General features: G+C 38.6%; 1 protein-coding gene across 1 annotated transcript in view; it reads left to right on the forward strand.

The window, feature by feature from the left end:
- Positions 1-24,117, forward strand: part of PLCB1 (phospholipase C beta 1) — a 686,722-nt gene that overhangs the window by 592,174 nt on the left and 70,431 nt on the right. Inside the window, 4 exon segments of the mRNA XM_034640285.1 lie at positions 8,232-8,308; positions 8,421-8,510; positions 8,961-9,018; positions 9,632-9,718. Coding sequence (XP_034496176.1) covers positions 8,232-8,308; positions 8,421-8,510; positions 8,961-9,018; positions 9,632-9,718 — 312 coding nt within the window.

Consider the following 24,117-nt stretch of genomic DNA (forward strand, 5'->3'; position numbering starts at 1 on the left):
GGAAGGAAAATTCCAAAATAGAACCCACAAGTCTGATCATTTCATTTGTGCCCTCTGGAATTACAGGACTCATTGCATTCCATTTGACAAGTCAGGGATGCTGAAATAATATATTTTGCATTAAGAAAAAAAAGTAGCTGACATGCTGTGGTATTTATCTTCACAGGCAGCTCTTCCGAGTCTGGATTCCAAAGGGACTGTTGAAATATTAAGCCCATGATTTATTGCCCTATTTTAGTAACAAACCACAGGACAAATCACATATCTTTTAATCAGATCTCCTTTGCTAATTATTTGAAAACCTCCAGTTTGAACATTATTGCTACTTTCCCACATCTGAGTGGTAACCAATATTTATTTATTTTATTTATTCTGAGTTAAATGGTCTTGACATCTTTTAAAAGTACAAAGCTTTACCCTAAAATTGTGGTGGTTTGGTGGTTGTTTTTTTAATTGATTTAATCAGATATGATAATCTCAATTAACTTGATGAAATGCAAACATTTTCTCATTGGCAAAACCCAACCATCATTAGCATGCCTTAAGTAGAGCCCCCTTTATCAAATTTCTTGATTTTTTTAAAGTTTGAAGGTATTTCCGGTTGATAGCCTCATAAAAGAATACCAGAAATATCATTCAAGGGAGTATGCTACATTGATCTATTTATATTTCCCAGAAAACTCAAAAGCTGACATTTACCTCAGCATAACTTAAAAGTGAAAAACAATTTTAAATGTTACAGCTTTTATGGGCCAGCTTATTGACATGGACCAGGATTCTTGGTCAGATTTTCATTTTTATTTATTTATTTTTTGCTCAGCTAGGAAAAAAATTCCAAGAATCCTTCAACATTTAGACTCAAATAAGCTGCTATAAATTCTATGTAGCTATGCAAGTTTAAAAAAATAATTTCATAGGTATGAAAGAATATCTCAGACAATGATGGTTGCCCTTTGAGTCCAAAATTTTGTCCTCCTGAAAAGAAAGGAGAGCTAGTGGAGACTATCAGCTCCACATGGACTGAGCCTGTCTGTCGGCTCACAGTTGGACCCTCAATACTAGTACAGTTTCCAGCACATCATAGGTTCTTAGTTTATATTGGTTGACTGACTGAATGAATATTTCTCAATTCGAATGGCCAAGATACACCCCAGTATGAATATCCACCTTGCATTTAAAATGTCAGTAATTACTTAGTTTAGAAGCATCGTAAATTAATTCTTTGTAGAAGAAAAAAAAAAACCAAATTGGAGTGAAAATTCAGAGTGGATGCTTTGATGAGCAGAAAAGAAGGTGGTATCTTCTCTAGATATTACTGGAAGGGGGAAGGAAGATGGGTTGTGCCTGAAATGCGAACATTCTATACTTGACTTTTGCTCATTTTCCAAAATTGTCCTTCTTAAGAAGAGACTAAACAGGTCAACTTCTGTCCACATTTTTTTTTTTAATTCCCTTTGAGTTAGAGTCAAGGAATTATTCTCTTCCATGGAAACCATTCTCTCACCCTCAAACGACTAACCCAAGTGAATTTCAGCATGGAGTTGAAAACAAGCCTGAAATTATATTCCCCCAGGGCTTTTCTTTTTCACTCCTTAAAAGGTTTGGAACATTTAACTAGGAGAGTTGTCAAGAGTGATAAACAAATAAGCCCAATAACTGAAATGTGTCTATTCCTTTGGGCCAGAGAAAGGAATCATACTAAAAGTTGAAATTAAATGTTGTTTACTGCGTTTCAGTTTAACCATGTACTCTCTTGTTTTTTTTTTTTCCCTGTGAATGCTAAACCTTTTCTTCTTTCCTATCTTCAGTGAGTTTTGTGAGTAATGCATGATTGAATAGTTCTTTGAGTAGAGCCTGTCTGCTAATAAATACACCAAAAGTGAGTGCATCCTTATGTTAGTTAAAAACCTCTCCAGTTATTATGTGAAAAATCCTTCTTCTGGGTTCCATTTTCACATCTGATACTCAGAGAGGTTACTTTTTCTTATTTGGCGTTTTCTCTTTCTATTTTTTATTACGATTCTCTTGGTTACAAGTGACAGAAATCCATGTCAAATTAATTTATGTACTAGAAAAATGCACAGGTAGATCACATAAGGAAAGATTGACCATCCATACCATGGAAGGGAAGGGATGGAGAAATGGATGTCAGAAATCATCGGCAGCCCTTTCTATGTCTGTCTGTCTATTTACCTGTGTCTCTCCCCTTTTCTTTCTGTTCCTTTCTCTCTCTCTGTCCTTCTCCCTCCCTCCTTTCTTCTCTCTCTCTCTCCTGCTTTTCAATGTGTATTACCACTATTCTTTTCCAACAGCATACAGGCTTCCCCCTGTCAGAAAATATAGGCACCAGCCCCATCTAAGTTATATTTCTTTATCCAGTAGCAGGTTGGGAAAATCTCGAGGAAAGCCTTATGAGAGTCAAGGGATTGACCAAACTTGCAACCTTAAACTGATCACCTGTGGCTAAAGTCAGGTTATGATTGGTCCAACTTGGATCAATGCCTCCCCTGCGACCAGTTACCTTGGCCAAGGGATGGAGATAAAGAATACAGTAGCTCCCATGGGAACCACATTGCACACAGAGCCAGTTCTCAAAAAACAGAAGAAGTTCTTCTGGAGAAGTAGTGTTAGGTAAGGAAAACCAGAGGTAAGCCCCAACTCTCTTTTTAGTGTAGGAAAAGGATAAGTTATTGATGCATATGTATATGTAATCCCATTGCCAGTCTGACAATGGTGGAATATTATTAACAAAGACATAATATTATCATTCTACCTCCTGGACCTTAAGTAGAGGAAGAGTAAAAGAAAACAGTAAATATCAAAAGGGAAGAATTACTGCAAGAGTGACAATCTTATTGGAAATAGCTGGAAAGGTCAGAATGCTACAAGGAGGGGTCTGTAGTATGAAAGAGTGGGGGAGACCAAGGGAAACTGAGCATGATGGAAAGACATTCACTTATCTGCCATATTAAACACAGAGAGATGTTCTTTTTATTTTTTATTTTTTTCAGTTTTTTTAAAGATTTATTTATTTATTTGGGGGGGTTGAGGGAGAGGGAGAGGGAAAGAAAATCTCAAGCAGACTCCCCGCTGAGTGTGGAGCCCAACACGGGGCTCAAGAGAGATGTTCTTTTTAAAACACATATTCTTTATAATTCTGTAGAAACAGTTTTCATCAGTTGTATGCAAAAACCATGTTTTTAAAAACATACCTGGATTTCATAATAAGGAATTTGTTTCTAAAGAAACAAAACATAGCTTGTTAAGTACCCAAACTATATAGTTTTGAAAGTATTTCCAATAAGACAGACCATGGCCTGGACATGATGCTTCATTGTCACCAAGGTCAGGATCAGTGTGGTTTTAAAACTTAAAAGATTTCATTCACAACATTTTCTGAGCACCTATTTTGTGTAGAGTCTGGGGTTCCAAAAAAATTATTAAGAAAAGGGAGATTGCTGTGGTGGCATTCTTTTAGGGAACAATAATAAAGTATGTATATACAAAGGTCAGTATCTATAGTTGGTATCTTTTACAAAAGCTAGTAAAGGGCCAAGCCTAGAGTTATCTGGGCAGTCAGAGGGGACTATCACCAAAGGCTGGCTTAATTAGAAAGAAAAGGGCGCATGGACAAGTGGAGACCTTCACTAGTACCCACTCCCTTAGTTAGAGCAGCCCTGCACTCATGGGAATGTCCTATATTGTGCTGTCTCCCATTCAAATGGAAATATCATCAAGGTGGAAGAATAACAGGAGACAAAGTATAGAAGCGGGTGTGCCTGGACGGCTCAGAGAGCAAAATACTGCCTGGGTTATTGGATATGATGGATATGATGGCTACCAGCCAGGAAAGGAAATTTGGAGCTGGAGCATAACATATTTGGGGATAGTTAAGGCTTTGGTACATACAAGAAGGAAAAATATTTGGGATGGAGTAGAAGGACTAGGGAGAGACTGAGGGCAGGAAGGGAATTCTCTGAATCCAGACCAGAGTTAGCAAAAATTTGCATCACAATACTGTTAACGCAAAGCCATGAGATACAGGTAACAGGAGCAGTTCACAAATCTCCATGACTCACTAGATGTGGAAAGTACCCAAGAAGGAACTCAAACATAATGTCCACTTTTGAACTAAATAATGATAATTAGTGGGAAAATACAATGACTTGTCTTCTGCGCAAGACAAATCCTAAACTTGCTTGTAGAAACGTTGAGATGCTGGTGAGCGATCCTCAGGTAGAGTTGGTCAAAGGCAGTAGATGATACTGAAATGAATTGAAGCCCCTAAAAGAGTTGAAGTGACTGTGGTAATTGGTGGTGATACTATAAAATAAGGAAAGAGACCTTTGTGTGAGAGTGGCTGGCAACAGGAGGATAGGATAAAATCATGATCCCCAGCTGTGTGCAAAGGCACCCTGAGGCACCATGTTGAACTCACAGGGACATGATGGGATACTTTACATTTTTTTAAAGGGAATAGCAACATCTGTTGGACACTGTGCAAAGTACTACTGTTGAGTTTGGACCTAATTGCTTCATGAATAAATAGGGCTGTCCTTTTATTTCTTTTAGCCTAAGGGTACCATGAAAAAATTACTGAGATCCCAAGGACACTGTGAACTAAGAAATGTTGTGAATCTCTGGAATAATAAAAGTTAAGTCCTGAGAAATGGCCAATAAGTCTAGTAACAAACAAGTCTTTGTAATCTTAAAGCAAAATCAGGTGAATTCCAGTGGTTGAAGTGGAAGTGTCATGGTGGCGCTGAAGAATATGGGGCCAGGGCATAGAAGCTTTGGAAGCAGCAACTGGTCTTCCATTTCAGGGATAGAAATGAAAGGAAGATCCAACATGGAACAAAAGTTCAGGGTTCTTGAAGGGTAAAGGAAACAGAGATGGGTTTTTATGCAAGGGGAATATGTCCAGGACAGAAAAAAGTTTGAGAGAAGAAAATGAAATGGTAGATCAGGTCCTGCCACAGGTGGGAGAAGACAGAATGGAAAACAAGGGCAAGAACCTTCCTCTTGGAAGGAAGGGTGAGGAAACCAAGTTAGGGACCTACAAAGTGGTCTAGTAGGACTTATATGTGTGTTTTTCCTTTCAGCTTTCACAACCACCCCAGGAAGGAAATGTTATCCTTGTGTCAGACATGAGGGGGCTGAGTTGGGGTTAATGAAGAGAATGTAGGTAAAGTGCAAAGATCTTTCGAGACAGAAAAGAGGGAATTTGAGGGAATGTCTTAGTCTCTTACAAGATTAAGTGGCTTAAACAACAAACACTTATTTCTTATAGTTCTGAAGGCTGAAGTCCAAAATTAAGGTGCCTGCAGATCCAATGTCTGGTGAAAGCCCACTTCCTGGTTCATAGATGGCCATCTTTTTACTGTATCTTCACATGGCTGAAGGGGCAATTGAGCTCTGCAGGATCTCTTTTTTAATGGCACTATTCCTACCATGAGGGCTCAAAGTTCATGACCTAATCACCTCCCAAAGCCCTACCTCCTAATACCATCACATTAGAGATTAGGATTTCAATATATGAATTATGGGGGGGGGGCACAAACATTCAGGCCATAACAGAGGGCTTCTTCTAAATTGTCTCTATCTTTCTCAATAATCTAGACAGTGCCTCTAAAACTGTAATGTGAACACAAATCCTCTGAGAATCTTGTTTAAAATGCAGATTTGGATTTAGTTGATCTGGGGCCAGGCCTGAGAATTTGCATTTCTATTGTGTTCCCAGTCAATGCCAATGCTGCTAGTCTGAGATGGTTATGCTACACTTTGAGTAACAAGATCTAGAAAACCAAGTCATTAGCTTGGAGTTTGTAGATTAGTCCCAGGTATTTAGGGTACTTGATAACTATTTGTTGGATTGTGGCTAAATTGCATAGTTTAGATAAAGGCATGTGTTCTGGGAGCAAAGGAGGTGGGAACTCTTCTAGAGAAAAGCAAAGTGCAGATGGTCTGAGGGAGGGACAATGAGGAAGGCCAGGGGATGCAGCAGGTAGGGAACTTCTATGGGACTTTGAGGGCGTATAGAGCTGCCAATTGCATAGGGGGTGACACCAAATCAAAACAAAAGTCAGAATCGAGTGGGGAGAAGGGCTATGGGATCTCAAGCTCAGGGGTTTCCATGACTGGATGGTGAGGTGGCTGAGGATGAGGGCAGGAGGTGGAAGGAAAGCAAGAAATGTGAGCAGATGCTGGCATAATCAATAAGAGAGTATTCTGGGGTCAGGTAAATATACAGATGATAAAGTATGAAGTATGAAGGCTGTTGAATTCAATAGCTTTGTTGGGAGATTTAACAGTGGTCTGTAGAATAAGCACAGGCCCACAGAGACCCCCCAGCTCTGGCAAAGTATCCAAATCACCAGAGATTTTGAAAATACTGATTTCCAGGCCCTTCCCCTAGACTTTTGGAGTCCGTAGGCCTAGGTACAGGCCCTGGATTCGGCATTTTTAGGAAGTTACCAGAGTGATTCTGATGTTGCAGCCAAAACTGGGGATAACCCTCTTAACTACTTGGAGTGAATGAGAGAGAAGAAAGATCTTGCAGGGAAGGAAAGGTGCTGAGTGCACACCCTCAGCTAGAATAGAGATTGCAGGAATTCTCAAGAAAATTTCTGGAGTCTTTGCACACCGACATTTTATGTCTAGACAACTTGATAAATGGCACTACAAAGCTGTAATATTTCATGATTTCTTTAATTGTGACGGTCATGATGAGGCAATCTCTTTTGAATGATCAAATAGTTTTTCTGCTGGCCCAAGTCCCAGTTCATATTTGTTCAGATTTAATCCACTTCACAGATGAATGCATCAAATTTCACATTAACGTTAAGTTAATGCGCCTTTTTTATTGTAGTTCTCTAAGAGAATTTCTCCCTTAAGTTTTTATTCTTTTACATAAGAACTTGTTTTTTTTTTTTAAACAATTTCTAAAATCATAATGAAAAGAACATGGGGAAGTGGTGAAGACTACAAGCCACGGAGCCTGATTTGTTGGATTTGGACCCAACTCTGCCACTTAACCACCTCTGTGGCTGGGAGCCCAGAACTTGAGCCACATGTGTCAGGGTCTTCATATGTAAAATAAAGATAAAAGCACAACCTCACAGTGCAGCCCTTCAAGTTGAACAGGAATTGAATGCACTTAAAACTCTTCAGACTGTGCTGGCCCTACGTAAATGACCAACAAAAGTTTGCTGGGACTCTGATTAGATTGCCTTGTCCCTGTTGCAGCAACCACTTACATTAAACAGGTCAACTTACTCTGCTGTATCTGAGAATCTCCAACATTGGCGAACAGCATTAGGGGGGCTTTCCTAAGAAGGAAAGAAGGATGGAGTCCAGTCGCCACTGCTGCCTGAATAATGGCAGAAGGTTCTATGGGTTCTTCATGTGGAAAAGAGAAAGAGATGGGCCTGAAGGGCAAAATGACCCTCATGTAACTGACAAGCATTTATTGACCACCTACTAAACACTAGGAATGGTGTAGGGGGGCTGAGGATATGCAAACACAGACACGGTCAGTTGCCCTCCGGAAGCTTGGTTTGATAAGAAAGTAGATGCAAGACAGTAAAAGAATTGCTTTCATGGCGTGTATGGAAATTCAATGATGCCATACCAAAGAAGAGAATTTGTCATGGTCTTTGGAAGTTACCCACATAGGAGGCAAACATCAATTTCTATCTAAGATGGGCAACTCATAGTCCTCGAAGCAATTAAACAATGAATCCAGTGGAAACCAAGAGTTCCAATACACAGTTGATTATAACTTATATTCATATCATCCTCATGTGATTTTGAGCTTCACTGTATCTTCAAGAGACAAAGGCATTGATCATCTCATTTATGACCAAGAACATGTAGTTTCAAAAAATGTAGCACTCTTGACCAAAATCATATTTGATGTCCTAGAGTGGGGACTGGAACCCGAGCCTCCATGTTACTGTCATTGCATTGAGCCAAGCTGCAGAAACCAGCACAATAATCTAAGAAATCCTGTTTAATTACAAAGGAGAGAAGAAGACTTTCATATTAAAACCTAGATAATGTGATGGTTTTTAAATCATGTCCCCCTTGCCTGTTAGATGCCTGGTAATTTTACCTATTTTAAACATCAATCACAGATTTTCTAACTCCAGATACTGCTGTCTGGGGGACCCAGGGGAGAGGGTGCTTTGTTTATGACCATGTAAAACAGCAAATACATTTTCTTTCCCCAGCTTATTCAAAAGTTGACGGATGTTGCTGAAGAATGTCAGAACAATCAGCTGAAGAAGCTCAAAGAAATCTGTGAGAAGTAAGCCTGCATTCTCTTTACAATGGGCTTGTGTTTATAAGCGTGTCTCACACAAACTGCCGTTTCATTTACCTTTTCTTTTTTTTTCCTTTTACTTCCATTTTGACTTCAGAGAGAAGAAGGAATTAAAGAAGAAGATGGACAAAAAAAGGCAGGAGAAGATAACAGAAGCTAAATCCAAAGACAAAAGTCAAATGGAAGAGTAAGGACAAAGAACCCCTTTTCCCCCACCTGTCACCTGGGGATTACTTTATTCTGTTCAGTATAACAGCTTCTTAGCCACATAAAGACCCATCTGTGAAATTCCTCCTCTAATCAACCTTTCAAAAGATCCCTTTTGTAAAGTTTTTAACATGGAAGTCAAAGAGCAGTTCAATAAAGGACTAAGGCGCACCCAGGGATCTTTCCGATAAAGATGGAGTTTCCCTTAGGAAAATACCCAATCCTCAGTTCCCAGCATGTAGCGAAAGCAGAGCTTGCTTGCCCTTGGGCAGAACCTGCCTTCTGTCCAGGGCTAGCAGACTGTACCTTTCTTGCAGCAGCAATGAGAATGTGGAAAGTTCTGTAAACTTTTCATCTGAAAGTCTGAAGTGCACCTGTTTGTCGATGCGGGATGACCTCATATAATGATCTAGTTGTCATTTGCTCCTAGGGAAAAGACAGAGATGATCCGGTCATACATCCAGGAGGTGGTGCAGTACATCAAGAGGGTATGTCAGCTCATCTCTCTCTGTTTTGCAAACCATGTGTGAATGTTTGGCAAGCACAATATGAGCCTCTGAAGGGAAGTGCCATGCCTTGCTGTATCCATTTATCACCAGCACCCAGAAGAGCTGATTTACAGAGCAGGCGTTCTGTAATCGATGGTTCTGCAAGTCTAATTGCAAACCTTTATATAAAGAGGCTCATCTAAAAATCCATGTCAAGAATCTTTTCCAAAGTCAGGAGCCCAGAAACATAAGGTCAATAGGAGATTCCCCCCAAAATATGTAGTTGTCATCAGCGGTAGGAAAGATGGTAACCTCCAAAGTCACTTCACCATATTAGTTTTTTTTTAATTGATATTACAGAAATTTTCAAACATTAACTAAAATGTAGGAAAGCATAATCTATAGATCACGCCACCCCCGCCACCCCCACCCTGTGTCCCCATCACCCAGGACCGACACTGACCAACAGTCTCCTACGCTTGTAAGGGCAGTTCTTGATCCAGATATGAAATAATTCAATGTATGCCAGAGATCTGAAAAGCTTTCAAGTTTTTCTGAAAACATTCCCTTGAATGTTTAGATGAAAATGATTTTCTTTGTAACTTTCTTATAGTTAGAAGAGGCCCAAAGTAAACGGCAAGAAAAACTTGTAGAGAAACACAAGGAGATACGTCAACAGATACTGGACGAAAAGCCCAAGGTAAACTGAACCGAATAATAATACACAATAACTTCATTTTCTTTCCATTCAATTTGAATAAGACCTCTGTAGGTCATGTACCTTGCACACAGTCTCAGCTCCGTTCCTACATGGTACCCTCCTCTGTCTTCCTCAACCATGGTGGAAATCTTTCTAGTAATATTCAGTATACATTTATCACCAGCTGCTGAGCTTTACACATTGCAAATGCCGGAGGCCAGCTTCTGACATCTTGGTTGCAGTTGGTTTGAGGTGTGGTTCAGGTATCTTTGAAGTACTGTCCCTCTCTCCCTGACAGAATAGAGAGAATTAGAGGAGTTAGCCAAGCCTCTCGAGCTCTGACTACATATTGTAATGGCGGACCCTGTCCAGCAGAGGATGTCCTGTACCAAAATCACCCTGGTTTTTACCCAACAAAATGTTCTCATAACCCCCCCCCAAAAAAACCCCCAAATCTTCCCCCCGCAGAGTAATAGTTGTGGCTCCTCTTTAAAATTACCTTATCCTTATTGTTTGGTCAAAATCAATTGTTTCATGAATATTAACTTTAAACAAATTGATCATCTAGAAATCAAATACTTTTAGGTTGTCAAACAGCATCTTTATTTTAGATCATTACATACATTTTGATTCATCACTAAATATGTCTATGAAAAATGTGCTTTTCAGTTTTATTATTATTCTATGTGTGGTTTAAAATATCTACTCTAAAAGGTATTGCTATTCCATACAAGCACTCTTTAAACCTGCAAAGTTCGAAAGTGTTATTTTCATTTCTTTGTCTAGTCCGTTCATCAATTTACTTCTTACAGAATTTTTTGTGGCTAATTCTAAATATAGTTTTGTGGTTATTTTGTTTCTTCTCCATTTGTATTTATTAGACAGGAGATTTATTTAATATTTTTAAATCCTAAAGTTTTTAGGCCTGGCAATATAAATGAAGCAGTAATGAAAATCTGAGAATTAATAATACTTAAATATGCTGCTAATTTTTATGTTTTTCATGTAAACATGCAATTTGAATATTCTTAGCCATCATCTTGGGTTGATTATGCATTAGTAATAAGTTTTAAGATAATTTCAGAAATTGCTGTATTTTCCATTTAGGATTGATCTTTCAAAATGTTTGGAGCAGAAGATTCAAGTCCAATTGGAATTTAAGAAACACATTAACACCTTAATAATCAGTCCTAGGTGATATATTCAAATATATACATTTTCAATCCAGGCTGTCTGAATTCACCTGTCATTACTTTGTAAACTGACATAATATGCCCTGGTTATGATTGCTATCTCATTACCCAGTTTCTGTACTTAAAAAAAAAAAAAAAAAAAAAATCTCTCTTGTGAGATATTGTTGTTCCCACAGAGTTTTGTTTTGCTTTGTTTTTGTTTTTGGTCTAAAAATGTCAGCTACTTGTCTCATAGATACAGTGCAATCACAAATGTGTTTCAATTATGTAACAGTATAAAAAACCCTACAAAAATTCTGCTACTGAGCTAGGTCATCATGATTAAAATCAACTTTGGAACGTGTTAAAGCACCCTTAAACTTCTGCACTGGATATAACTACACATTAGAAGAATAAGTGTTGGACAACTTACAGTCAGAGTGTATTCTGTAGCAATTTTACAGAAAACCCAATTAAAACTGACTTACGTGATAATAAACTTAGTAAGTCAATTACCGGAAGTTCAGACATGCCACAGTTTGAGGACTGGTTAATCTAACAGCTCAGCAACCTCATCAAGAATCCAGGTATTTTTAGAATTTCCACCATGGCATCTTGCTTTGCTGCCTTTCGTGCCTAAGCTGTAAACTTATAGGCACAAGGTGGCTGCCATAGCTCCATGCATCACAACATTACATAAAACTATTCAAAGGCAAAAAAGGCAATGTCTTTATTCTATAGGATTAAAGGAAAACCTTCCTAAATCTTCCCAATATTCTTCTCACCGTTGGCTAGGATTGTGCCATATACCCATTCCTAAACCAGTCACAGGCAGGAGAGTGTCATTTGCATGCTTGGCTTAGGCAATTAAGGCTCACTCAAAAGGGTGGAAGGGAGTCCAGCTTCTCCTCAGTTTCATAGTCAACAGGCACCTGAACAAAACTGATGTTTTCTTATCAAAGAAATAGAAATAGCAATTAAGTAGGTAATTAACAGTGTGTGCCACTACCATATTTATACCAATTTCCCATTTCTTCTTTTTTGGCCTCTTAGCAAGACATCTGAAATGTTTCTATGAATTTATAGTAGTTCTTTGCCTTCATTTTTGTGTTTGTTTTGTTTGTAAAATTCTGAGCCTGTCTGCACATGATCAGTTAATCTGCCCAAATACAGCTAATAATCAGAATCAGATGGTGCTATGGACTGAATTATGTCCTCCCAAAATTCACATGTTGAAGCTCTAACCCCCAAGGTCATGGTATATGGATAAGAGGCCCTTGGGAGGTATTATGTTTATTTATTCTATTTTTATTGACATATAGTGAATCTGCAGTGTTATATTAGTTTCAGGTGTACAATATAATGATTTGACAATTTATACATTACTTAGTGCTCATCATGATAAATGTACTTTTAATCCCCTTAACCTATTTCTTCCATCCTTCCACCCACCTCCCTTCTGGCAACTACCAGTTTGTTCTCTGTATTTAAAGTCTGTTTTTTTGTTTTTGTTTTTGTTGTTGTTTTTTTTTTTTTTGGTCTCTTTTTTTACTTGTTTTGTTTCTTAAATTCTACATATGAGTGAAATCATATGGTATTTGTCTTTCTCTGTCTGACTTATTTCACTTAGCATAATACCCTCTAGTTCTATCCATGTTGTTGCAATTGGCAAGATCTCATTCTCTTTATGGCTGAGTAATATTCCATTGTATAAATATACCTAATTTTTTTTAATCCATTCATTTATGGATGGACACTTGGGTTGTTTCCATATCTTGGCTATTGTAAATAATGCTGCAGTAAACATAGGGGTGCATGTACTTTTTCAAATTAGTGTTTTTGTCTTCTTTGGGTAAATATCCAGCAGTGAAAGTACTGGAGCCTCCATACTATTTTCCACAATGGCTGTACCAATTTGCATTCCCACCAGCCATGCATGGGGGTTCCTTTTCCTCCACAACCTCACCAGCATTTGTATCTGTTGCCTTCATTTTTGACTGTAGATAGGAACCACAGTGATATCTCTCTGCTTCTCATCCATGTTGCCCTTATGACCATCTTGTGTCTGGATTTGAAGGTTGCCCTTGGAGATTTTGGGTTTCATGTCAAATGAAAGCATTTCTTAAGAGGTGTTCTTCAAGGCTTAAAAAATACTGTGTTTGAGAACCATACTTTAACAATAACGTAAGAAATCATGACAGTTAATATTGTAGGACACAGTGGCTAATCAAAGGAAATGTCTGTGATAAAAAGGAACAATAATAAACAGTGAAGTGAATAAGATCAAGGGTAGGTCATGTGAAGAAAGAACAAAGCACAGGACAGCAAATATAGGCAAGTGAAAGTCCAGGCCAGCATAGCATTCATCCATGCTCCTGTAATTGTTGGATGTGGACCAGAAATAGGATAGCGCTGACTTTGAAATAATCCCTCTTCACATCCAGTATCAGAATGGCCTTTGAAGCTTGACATAGATATGAGGGAAATTAACCAAAGCAGAAACAATATAGAAAGAACAGTAACTCAAGGGATTGAAACCGACCAGCAGTATTTATAAAAGAGGTTAACTGAGTCAGTTGCATTCAGTCAGAAAGACGAGAAGGTGGAATGATTTGATGACATCTAGGAATTTATGATCTGTTCCATCACTGAATGTTGGACAAAGAAATTGAGTTGACTCTATAGTAGGTAATATTAAAGATAATTGCAACCTTCCTATGAAGACGAAAGCATGAAAAACTTTGCCAGAGGTTACTGAGGGGAGTAGAGTTCCTTCTTCAAGTATTTTAAGATGCAATAAGCAGTTTTCTACCTCGAAATTAATAATGGCTAATCTTTTGCTTACAGCAAAAATATGCACTACATGACATTGCGTTTCTTACTGTTTGTCAGTTTCTTTCACCAACGTGCCAAACATAATCACTTACTTTCTCTTTGTCCACTTATTCTAACTAATATAATAATGTGTTTAATGTTCCTAACCTCCTGAAACAGGGAGGAAGCTATTTTTACATGCCTATATTCTCCTAGTATTACTATTTTGAGCTGTTCTGAACCACAATCACAAGCTGCATAATTTTCCAAGCCTTTGATAATCAAACAACTCCTTTAAAATCGCACAAATATTTTTTAATAAAAGAAATTTGAAAAGCCAATTGCTGAAAGACAACAGTTCTTCAATGGCAAGGAGTTCTGGCTGGATGTAGAGCGAGCTACATATGAAGATTAATCCAAAGGGTAACCTTCTAACCTTTTGCTCAACCACGGGTTTATGATCTGTAAGTATCAACTCAAGTTCCTAAAATTGTTACCATCTTCCAATAGAACAGTCAGACAACAATGTGACTCAGTTAAAACCATTTCATTTCCACACTTGGACCAAGAACTTCCATCCTACTGGCACATGTTGGGTAGGGAACCAAATGTGGCCAGCCACAGTGTGAAAGTTTATTTTAGAATGTCCAACTTTGTGACATGCACTAGTCCTTTTTCATATATAGAGTCCATTTTTTCCCCACTAAAAAAGAGATCAATGAGTCTATTACTTTTGTATGTAATTTTTTGAGGGCATTGAGGAAAATGGAAGTAGGTGATTTCTAGAGGCAACTTATACAATAGATAAATATGTTGGCCCTCAATTTGATGTAGGATTACACTGTGCATTCCTGTACATAAGTCCCTCTGAAATTTCTTAAGTTACAAACAACAGTAGACATCCTTGAAGGAGAATATTCAGTTCCTTTTCAGTAAAGTTATAAATTCTGAAGAAATGTTCAGTTGCATGTATCCTAGCAGTGAAATATTTTATTCAGTCCCTGAGTGTATGCTATTTTCAGCTTTGCTCAAGTTGTGTCTTTTTATGAAAACTATAGCCGCAGAGTTCTTAAGATGGATGCAATAAACCCCACCAATTATATAGGTGATATAATTGGTTTCCTTGGGAATTCCATCCTTGGGTTTGCCAAAGCCAATAGGAAAAGTGTATATGTGACAAGGGGTGATTGAAGCAACTCACAACCCAACTGCCAGTAGAGAGAAACCATACCTTCTGTCGTCATGTTCAACTCTAAACTGATTCATTATAAAAAGGACACTCTGTCTTTCTCCTGAACACTTCAAAAAGATTTATTTTAACATGTTGAAGCATCATTAATCAGAGTTGCCCCGAATCTACTGCAAATATTCCAATATATATATAGATCACTTTGCAGCTACTGGCTCTCAATGCAAGAAGAATCATCTTTTGAGGGAACTTTTTAGTGAACTATCTCCATAACCTCATAAAACAGTCAATAAATGTGGAATTTACTTTTTCCCTGACCCTTAATTTGTCTTTGATGCTTCTTAGAACACAAGTTTTCTGTTTTAAATTGAGCTCATCAATAAGTGAGAATTCCAGGAAGCTTTAGGGTATTTTAATTTATAGCAAAAGAATATTTCATCATGTGGCCTACTGGCTCTTATTTTTTTCCTCTACCAGGGTAATATAGACTGATTTTCCTCATTTCCCTGACATCTTTGGAATGAACAGGATGAGTGACTCATTCCTCTGGGTGAAGTTAGTCTTGTCAGACCTACCACTGGGCCCTGAGACAGAACTCTCAATATAGTGATTTCAGTCCTGCTTCCCAGTGTCCAAAGAAAAAGAGACTAAAGGATTTAAAGTAAAACCTTCTTCCTTACATTCTTCATTCGTGTGTTGTCTGATCCTTTGCAACTTGATGGGGAAATGTGGATTCTCCATGCCATTACCTATTGGACCTTCTCAATGAAGCCAAACCACAGGGTGCAAACTGGCTGCCTGTTGACTTTGTTTGCTTGTTATCAAGTCTTGGTAGACCCACCCAATGGTTTGTTTTTTTGTTTTTTTCTATAGAAGAAACTTCTTTTCCATTTGGATCAATGTGAATAATTGCCTTTAAAAAATGTAGTTATTCACTGTTTTCTTAAATGTAAAACTTGGATACATTGACTGTCCTTCTGGGCAATACTAGAACATTAGAACAGTTTGACTCTTGTCTCCTCCTGATTTATTTTTGAAATTTATTAATAATTGTGTACACATTTCTAAACAAATAAGACATTCTTATTCTATATTAAACAGTCAGTGTTCATTTAGACTTATCTATATATTCACAAGATTTTTTGTCCAGCATTCTGTCTTGTGTCTCAGACGTCTATTTGGGACCATTATCTTCCACATCCTTCAGAAGTTCCTTTATACGGTCTACCGATGGCAAACTCTTTGGGGTTTTTGGTTTTGTTTTCATTGTTGTCTGAATATGTCTTTATTTTACCTTCATTATGAAAGGATACTTTCACCGGGTATAAAATTTTAGATTGACAGTTATTTTCTTTTAGCACATTGAAGATAAAATTCCCCTATCCTCTGGCTTCTCTTAGTATTAGAAGCTGTTAGTCTTAGTGTAAATCTTTTGATAACAGCTTGCATTTTTCCTTCTTTTCTCATATTTAAGATTTTTTCTTTGTGTCCTATGCAGTTTTTCTAAAATGTATCTAAATAGGTGTCTGAGGCAGCTGAATGGATAACTTTCCTCACTTCTGTAGAAACGCAGCCATCGTGTCAGCAAAAATGACTTCCATCACATTATTTACATATAAAATAAAATGGACCTTTTACTCCATCAACTCAGTCTTGTAACTCTTTTCAGTATCTTCCCAATTTTGTTTCTCTGTGCTACCCTGTGGACAATTTTTCTCTGACCCTTTTTCTAATTCACCAATTCTTTGTTTACACTGCTTTTCTACTTTTCCACTGAGTTTTTAATTCTAGCTTTTGTGTTCTATTTGATTCCATAAGTGTTATTTGGTTTATTTTCAAATCTACAATCTCTATGCCTGGCTTATCATAGGGAAAGTTTCCTCTGAGATTCCTCATTCTGTACAGGCCACAGCCTTTGAGTTGTGGTCTCACCCTACCTGGCTTTCAAAAGATGAATTCAACTTCCAGCATTAGCAAAAGCCTATCAGGGCAAAAATGGCTTCCCTGTCTAGGTTTGAGGCTCTGCCGTTTAGGCCTGATCATTCTTTCAATTTTTGTGGTTCTTAGGTTCTTTAAAGAAAATAATTTCAATCTCAAATCCAGCTTTTCAAGTTGTTTTTGGTGAGAAGGATGGTCCAAGTAACCTAACCAGAAATAGAAAATCCCTACATGGTGTTTCTAATATGTTTGAATTTATTAACATCTGTATTGGTTGGAGTTCACCTAGAGAAGCAGAACCTGAAGAAGATTGAGTCTTTATCACAGAGCCAAACACACACACACCTGGCCCAGGAGTCAGAACAACTAAAGAAAAACCCAAAAAGAAGGGAAAGTGATTCCAGACCCCACGTGTGTGTTACACACGTGTCGTGTTACACACAACAGGTGTGTGTTACAGATGGCCGCTGCCTCCCTCCTCAGCTCTCCAACTCTCAGGAGAGTCTCCCCTGTAACTCACCTTACCTGGAATGGGAACTCTGGGAAATGGAGTTCAGCCTAAGCAAGTCGGCACATTACAAAACCCTCATGCTATTATTTAATACTTGGAAATTTTCTTGTTTAAAAAAAATAATTTCTCTTTAAAAATTAGATTTTATGGGAGCACCTGGCTAGCTCAGTCAGTGGAGCACATGACTCTTGATTTCAGGACTGTGAGTTTAAGCCCTGCATTGGGTATAAAGATTACTTAAAAATAAAATCTTTTAAAAAATTAGATTATATGATTACAGAGAGCCAACATGTAAACAAATCTCTAGGGCAGAGAAGTGGCTCCCCTTAGGCCTGCATGGCATTCTCCAGGCTGCCTTGTGGATTTCTGTTATCTATTAGCCCCTGTAAGGCAATTGGGTTTGAGATTTAAACAAAAGTGGAATGGAGATTCATGTGGTTGTCATTGATTCCTCCCCCTTTTCTCTACCCCATTAACTTTCTTTCCCCTTCCTTTGCTCTTACTTTCTTTCCTGAGGATGAGAAAATGTGGGAGTGCAGTGATGGGTATATAGTTTAGACTGGAGGGAATCCAAAGAGAATACTCACCACCTGCTAGAGCAGAGAGTGTATGTGTTGATGGGGTTCATAGTCTTCCCAGCAGGAACTGAGATTAACATCAGGAATAGGACGAGATGGACTTTAATCCCATTGACTTTCATCTGCCCTTAACAAAAGAGTTCACACAACCATGGAGAGCCCACAAAACCTTTTGGGTTGATTTCTACTCTGTCTGCCTGCCATTGTGCATGATTTATGTGAATTTTGCCAATAGTAATTAGATGTTTTATCCCAAATGTATCTCTAGTTTGCTTTTAAAGTCCTGCCTTGGTATAACTAGAATAATAAAAATAGTCAAACATACACACCCTAAATGCTATTTAAGGCAAGGAATGTAAAGATTTCATTACCTCAGAACCACTACCTGATTTTACCATGGCTCTCAACATTTTCACGGGAAGGATGGCAAATTCAAACCAAGAGAAATATGTACCTGTAGAGTATCCAAAAAGGAAACGTCCTGGTGCTTTGAAACATTTGATGAAGCAGCATGCAGACACCAGAGGGGAAGCTATTGCAGAAGGAAAAATGCATGACCACTGAGCTGAAAAATGCTAAAGAAAATTTCAGTTCAAAATAGGAAAGCAGTTTCTAAAAGCAAGAGTCACATTCTCTGTTTCCCATGGACTCTGCCTAAGGCCAAATTAGTGTACCAAACCTACCACTTGGAGTCTTGGTTATGCATTTTCTGTCAACAAACATCAATTGATGCAAGTCTTCTCCATTTATTATCATCATTTGCTGAGGAGAACCTTTGAATTTGACAAGGAGGTCTTTGACTTTATAGCTGACACCAAGGCTCAAGTAGTATTTTCATATTTCTTCAAAGAGTTTTATCAATAGAGGTGGATTTAACTTTTGCTAATGTTTGTGATGGAATAATAAACAACAGTTCATGACATTTCTGCTAGTTTGCATGGATTCTCCACTACATAACCTCTGTGACCATCACATAGACACACGCCTTCACACACAAACAACTTTATACAATTGCTAGCATATGGGAAATCCTGCCTGAGATAGTAGCCAGCAGCACATATATGGTTTTGGTGACATGGAGAGAATAAGAAATATGTTGTCTTCTAGCTTTAGCTGGAAAAGTTTTTTTTTTTTTTCCTTTTCCTTTGAATGTTGCATATTGTTTTTTTTTTTTTAAGTAGCTCTTAGATTTTAGGAACTACATAATGAGCTGTTGCAATTCTTTAATTGATTATTAGGACTTTGTTCTAGGTGGGATCACAACTATCTCAGGACTTACAAAATATTATAAAACAGTTAGGATATCTTTATAATTGTTAAGGTACCAAGTGCAACACCGTTACCCCAGTCAAAGCCACCATCATTTCTCAACTGGATTTCTAAATAAACTCTTAATTGGTCTTCCCACTTCCACATGTGCCCACTTACAATCTACTCCCAGCAGGGCAGACGGAGTCATCCTTGAGAACATAAATCAGCTCACCCCTCAATTCAAGACTCTTTCACGGCTCTCATCTCTCTGAGAAATAAGTCTACAAGGTCTGACATGACCTGACTCCACTTTGCTGTATCTCCTCTTTGTTTCCTCATTGACCTACTCTCTGCTCCAGCCCTCTCGGGTTCCTTGCTAGGATCTAACAAGCCAGTCCAATGCCACCTTGGACTGTTTTATGGAGTATTTCCTCTGCCCAGAGTGTTCATCTCTCAAGGGTCTGCTTGGGCAACTCCCTCTTGTTGCTCAAGTCTTTGCTCAAAACTTTCTTTTCAAAGAGGCCTTCCATGACCCCTTTACTTACATGTGCACCCCTTCCACCACTTCCCCATTCCTGGCATCTCCTCTTCCTTTTATCTTGCTCTACTTTCTGTGTTTCTTAGCATTTATCACCTTCTCCCATTAGGTCATTTACTTCTTTCTTAGGTGTGTCATTCAGTGTTGAACCCTTCCCAGTGAACATAAGCTGCATTTATGTTGGAGGGCAGGGGTTTAGAACGTTTTGCTCACTGAATGCTCTTGAGTTCTAGAACAATGCCTGGCACATAGTTGGTGCTCAATACACTTTTTTTTAATAAACGAGTTATGTAGAGGGCTAACAAAACTAACTTTATGTATTTAAAAAAATAGCTTTCTGTCTTTGAGAGAGAAAAGTATAGCCATTCCGTCCAGACTCATTGGGCTGCATTGTTCAGTTGCTGTCAGGGATTCAGTATAATCTCTTTTCAAATTTCTTGACAGTAGTGGGATTTTGTAAAGAATTTCTCAAAACTACTGGTTACACTCATATTTATCATCTAATTCCTACAGAGGGCAAGCAAGAACCAAGAATTCAGTTGCCAATCTCATTGCATTTGTGGTCGGAAGTGTTGGAATAGACAAAGGAGATGGAGATTTTAAATCTCTATTCTAGAAGGTACTCCAAGAGAGCTCCCAGACAAAGAATTCGAAGCAACCAATGATTAGAAATCAATTTTAATGCCACCAAAATGACAGCCTCCCTTTTTTTCCCACACAGGGGGACGGTTCCTCCTCATTCTTGTCGGAAACTTGCCATGAGGATCCCTCTGTTTCCCCCAACTTTACTCCCCCCAACCCTCAAGCTCTCAAGTGGTGACCACCGTCCTTCCGGCCAGGTAGGACTGGATGGGAGGGGTAGCTTTTGAGAGAGGGGTGGCATGCGGCCATCAGGTTTACAGGCATCATGGACTCATTCCTTTGTTTTTCACGCCGCCTCCGCCCCCTGCCAGCCTTTCTCTACATTCACATCCTTTTCCTGCCATAGTTTCTAGCTACACCAGTGATGTTCCCTCATCTTTACCTGTCTTCCCCTGGTATGTATTTTTTCGTCATTGTTCTCTCTCTTCTTGACATCAATTCCATTCTTCCCTATTGTCTTCTTCCCCTTTCTTCATTTTATTTCTCTAGTTGCAAAACTAGCTTCCTTTTAGAACTCAGTCTTTCTCTCTTATACTCACACTGTTATTTCTGCTTTTGAGACCTTTTTAAGTTCCTACTTCTTGCAGCACTGGTTGCCCACAGTCTTATTATCTTAAACTCCAGTGGGATTAATCAACTCTCAGGGAGTCTTCCTGACCCACTCCATTCAATTGACTACACCCGTTCTTTTAAAAACCCGGCAAAAGTCATTGTATTTCCACATGACATTTTGAATTAAGGGGATAGCTGAGGGTTTCCTGATTCTCTAAAATCAAGAGCTCTTGAAAAGACCTCACTAGTAGGGATGCCTGGGCCAGGGGCTGCTGGTTGGAACAAAATGAAGATCAGATGTTAGAGAGGACTTTAACTTGCCAGAGGAAATGCATCGTGAAATCTACTGTGTTCCTCTTGCTAATAAGAAAACTGGTCGAAGCCATTTCAGTGCGTGTGCATTTCAGGGAGAAAAGAGGTGTTATTGTGATTATAAAGAAAGCAGAATACATCTACTCTGATGGATTGAAAGCAGAGACATACAATGAGGGTTATGATGTATTCATCTTCAAGCACTTGTTGATCTGGGAAGCAGTACGTTTAGAAACATGTCGAAGAATTCGTGAAAACTACTGGGAAAAAAACAAAAGAGCTGTAATTTCTTTCTTGTCCTCTACATCCATCAGCACATGCAGTGATCCCCCTAGCTCAGCACTTCTCAAACTTCAGTGAGTGTATGAATTATCTGGAGGTCCTATGAAAATGCAGATTCTGATTCCAGAGGTCTGGGTGGGACCTGAGATCTGCATTTCTCACCTGATTCCAGGGGATGCCCTTGTTGCCACATTTCCATGGACCACATTTGACAAGCAGGGACCTAGTACATTCCTACCCCTCCTGGCCATAGCACCTGGAAGGAAAAGCTTTAAGCTACTTTCCTGGAGGTTTATTGTATTTTAAGTTTTCGACCTAATCACAAGCCTGACCCTTTGAGACCTTTTTATTTTTTTTACTATGGACTATGACACTAGAGAAAGGCAGAGAATGCCATTCGAGAGCAAAGCCCCAGCCTGGCTATGAATTCCTTCCATGTCCTCCCAAGGATGACGATCTTGTTCCCGTGGTGACCTTGTTGTGATAAAGCCCATATGGAAAGGTAGGGCAGGGGAGGGGCGGGCCATATTGATTTCTTCCAGAAGGCATCAGGGAGACCTTGACAATGTCTTCTTCATTTGTCTATAAATGTTCAGGGTATTTTTTAAGTCATCAGGTTTCAGCATCATTGGATTTTTTGCTTGTTTGTTTTTGTTTGTTGTTACTGTCCTGGTGTTTTTGAAAGTTATCGTGAAACATTTAATACTACAGGTAGAATACTGAATTCTCTCCGAGGAGGTAAATGGCAACGACTTGGGTTTTGTTTTTCAAAACAAATGCAAGAGAGACCTAAGTACCCCATTTTTGTTGTTGTGCTTCATCAGGCTTCTAATGGCTGCTCCTCGACTTGTTTTTCCTTTAGAAGGTCAACTGAGCTTCCTGTGTAGCAAAAATATTTGTTTTCAAAAGACATAGGTATTCCCACAATACCCAGACATTAAGAAAATCTTTAATCACATCATTAGTTTGGTCCCTTCAGCTTTTCACATATAAAAGGCAATAAAAAAATAAACCAATTTCACATGTTCCATGGGAAAATAGGTTTCATTGCTAAAACAGAACAAAAAATTACACTGTTTTGTATCTGGAAAAGAACAAAAAGTCCTTCTCTGCCAGTATATGAAAGGTACATTTTTGGGCCATGTTTAATATTTCCCCCAAGTGTTTCTCCTCACCTCATATGTTTCCATTGACAGACAATGGCTGAACACAAAACGAATGAATAAAAAGTAATAGTTGATAAAGCCATCGCACGTTTGCTAGAAAAGAGTGATTTTTTTCCTCTAAGATTGATCCTGACTACTCATCACATAAATTCTTGAAATTTCATGTTTTTAAATTTGTGAATGCAAACCTTCATTAATGAAAAGTATATTTCTTGTTATCCACTAGAGATTAATCAATGGAGCTGAAAAAGTTAGTCATACTTTTAACCATAGTAACTTCTGTTTTTAGTAAATACAAATCACTATATAGCAAGATTGCAAATAAACAAAAGGGATGTTTGCTCATTTTCTGTATATATGAGCCTCTGCATAAAGACCTATATATATCTCTATATATATAGGCCTATATCTATAGGCATCTATAGATATCTATAGAGATTTATGGACCAATGTCTATAAAAATGCCAGTGATATAGCATTGGAAAATTATCAGTTTATGCAAAGAATTCATTAAGTGCCTTCTTTATTCTGGGCTGTGTCAATTTCAATTTTAATAGGGAGCATGAAAGAGCAAAAAACACAGGTCCTACCTGCTTTTAAAGAATAAAGAGCAATTCAAGGCCATAGAAGAGCATTAAAAAGTTTTTTTTTTCCCCTGACATTTAAATAATAACAGAAACAACTAGCATTTATTGAACACTTACTATGTTGCCGAGCACCTTCAAAGCACATCACATGTGTTATCCTGGTCGTCTCGACATTGCACAGTAGAGGAAATTAAGGTTCAAAAAAGTTAATAAACTTTCCCGAGGCCATACAAAGAGTTTCCAACCTTGGAGACCGCATGTTGTGTATTGTGCCCTTCAGCGTTCTCAGTAAATATCCGAAGCTGTGATTTTATGATCTAGATGTCAGGGGTGTGATATCTCTTGCTCACATTTCATGGACAGGCAAGCAATAAGGGTGCACCATCTGTGCCTCAGTATACACATCTGTAAAATGGGGAGACCACCTAGCAGGCTCACTGTTGATGGAAAGAGATCTCTCCAAGTCACGAGAAGGGATGGACACATTCACATACGCCAAACGCTGTTTCCTTCCTGGTGGTATACTCCAGCCTTCATAAGATCACAACCCAATCTGGTCAGGGATTTAGCCCCCAGACTGATCACAACAGCAAGAGGAATTAAATCTCATAGGCAGAATGTTCAAGTTTCTCTATATCGCTTGTTTTTAAACTGATGTCTTAGAGAAAAACCTCTCGCAGGACTTCCAGCCCTGTGAACATAGGGCTCAGCTCAGGGGGGTCAGCGCTGGCAGCAGCTCGCAGGCCATGGGTGAGAGGCAGGCAGCTGTTTTCTGTGCTTGTCACACCCAGCGGGCAAGTAATGCCCAGCAGAGGGGAGACTGAGACTCAGTGTGACCTGCACAAGTGAATTAAAAGGATTTTGACA

Source organism: Ailuropoda melanoleuca, chromosome 13, assembly GCF_002007445.2.
Source record: "Ailuropoda melanoleuca isolate Jingjing chromosome 13, ASM200744v2, whole genome shotgun sequence".
NCBI lineage: Eukaryota > Metazoa > Chordata > Mammalia > Carnivora > Ursidae > Ailuropoda > Ailuropoda melanoleuca.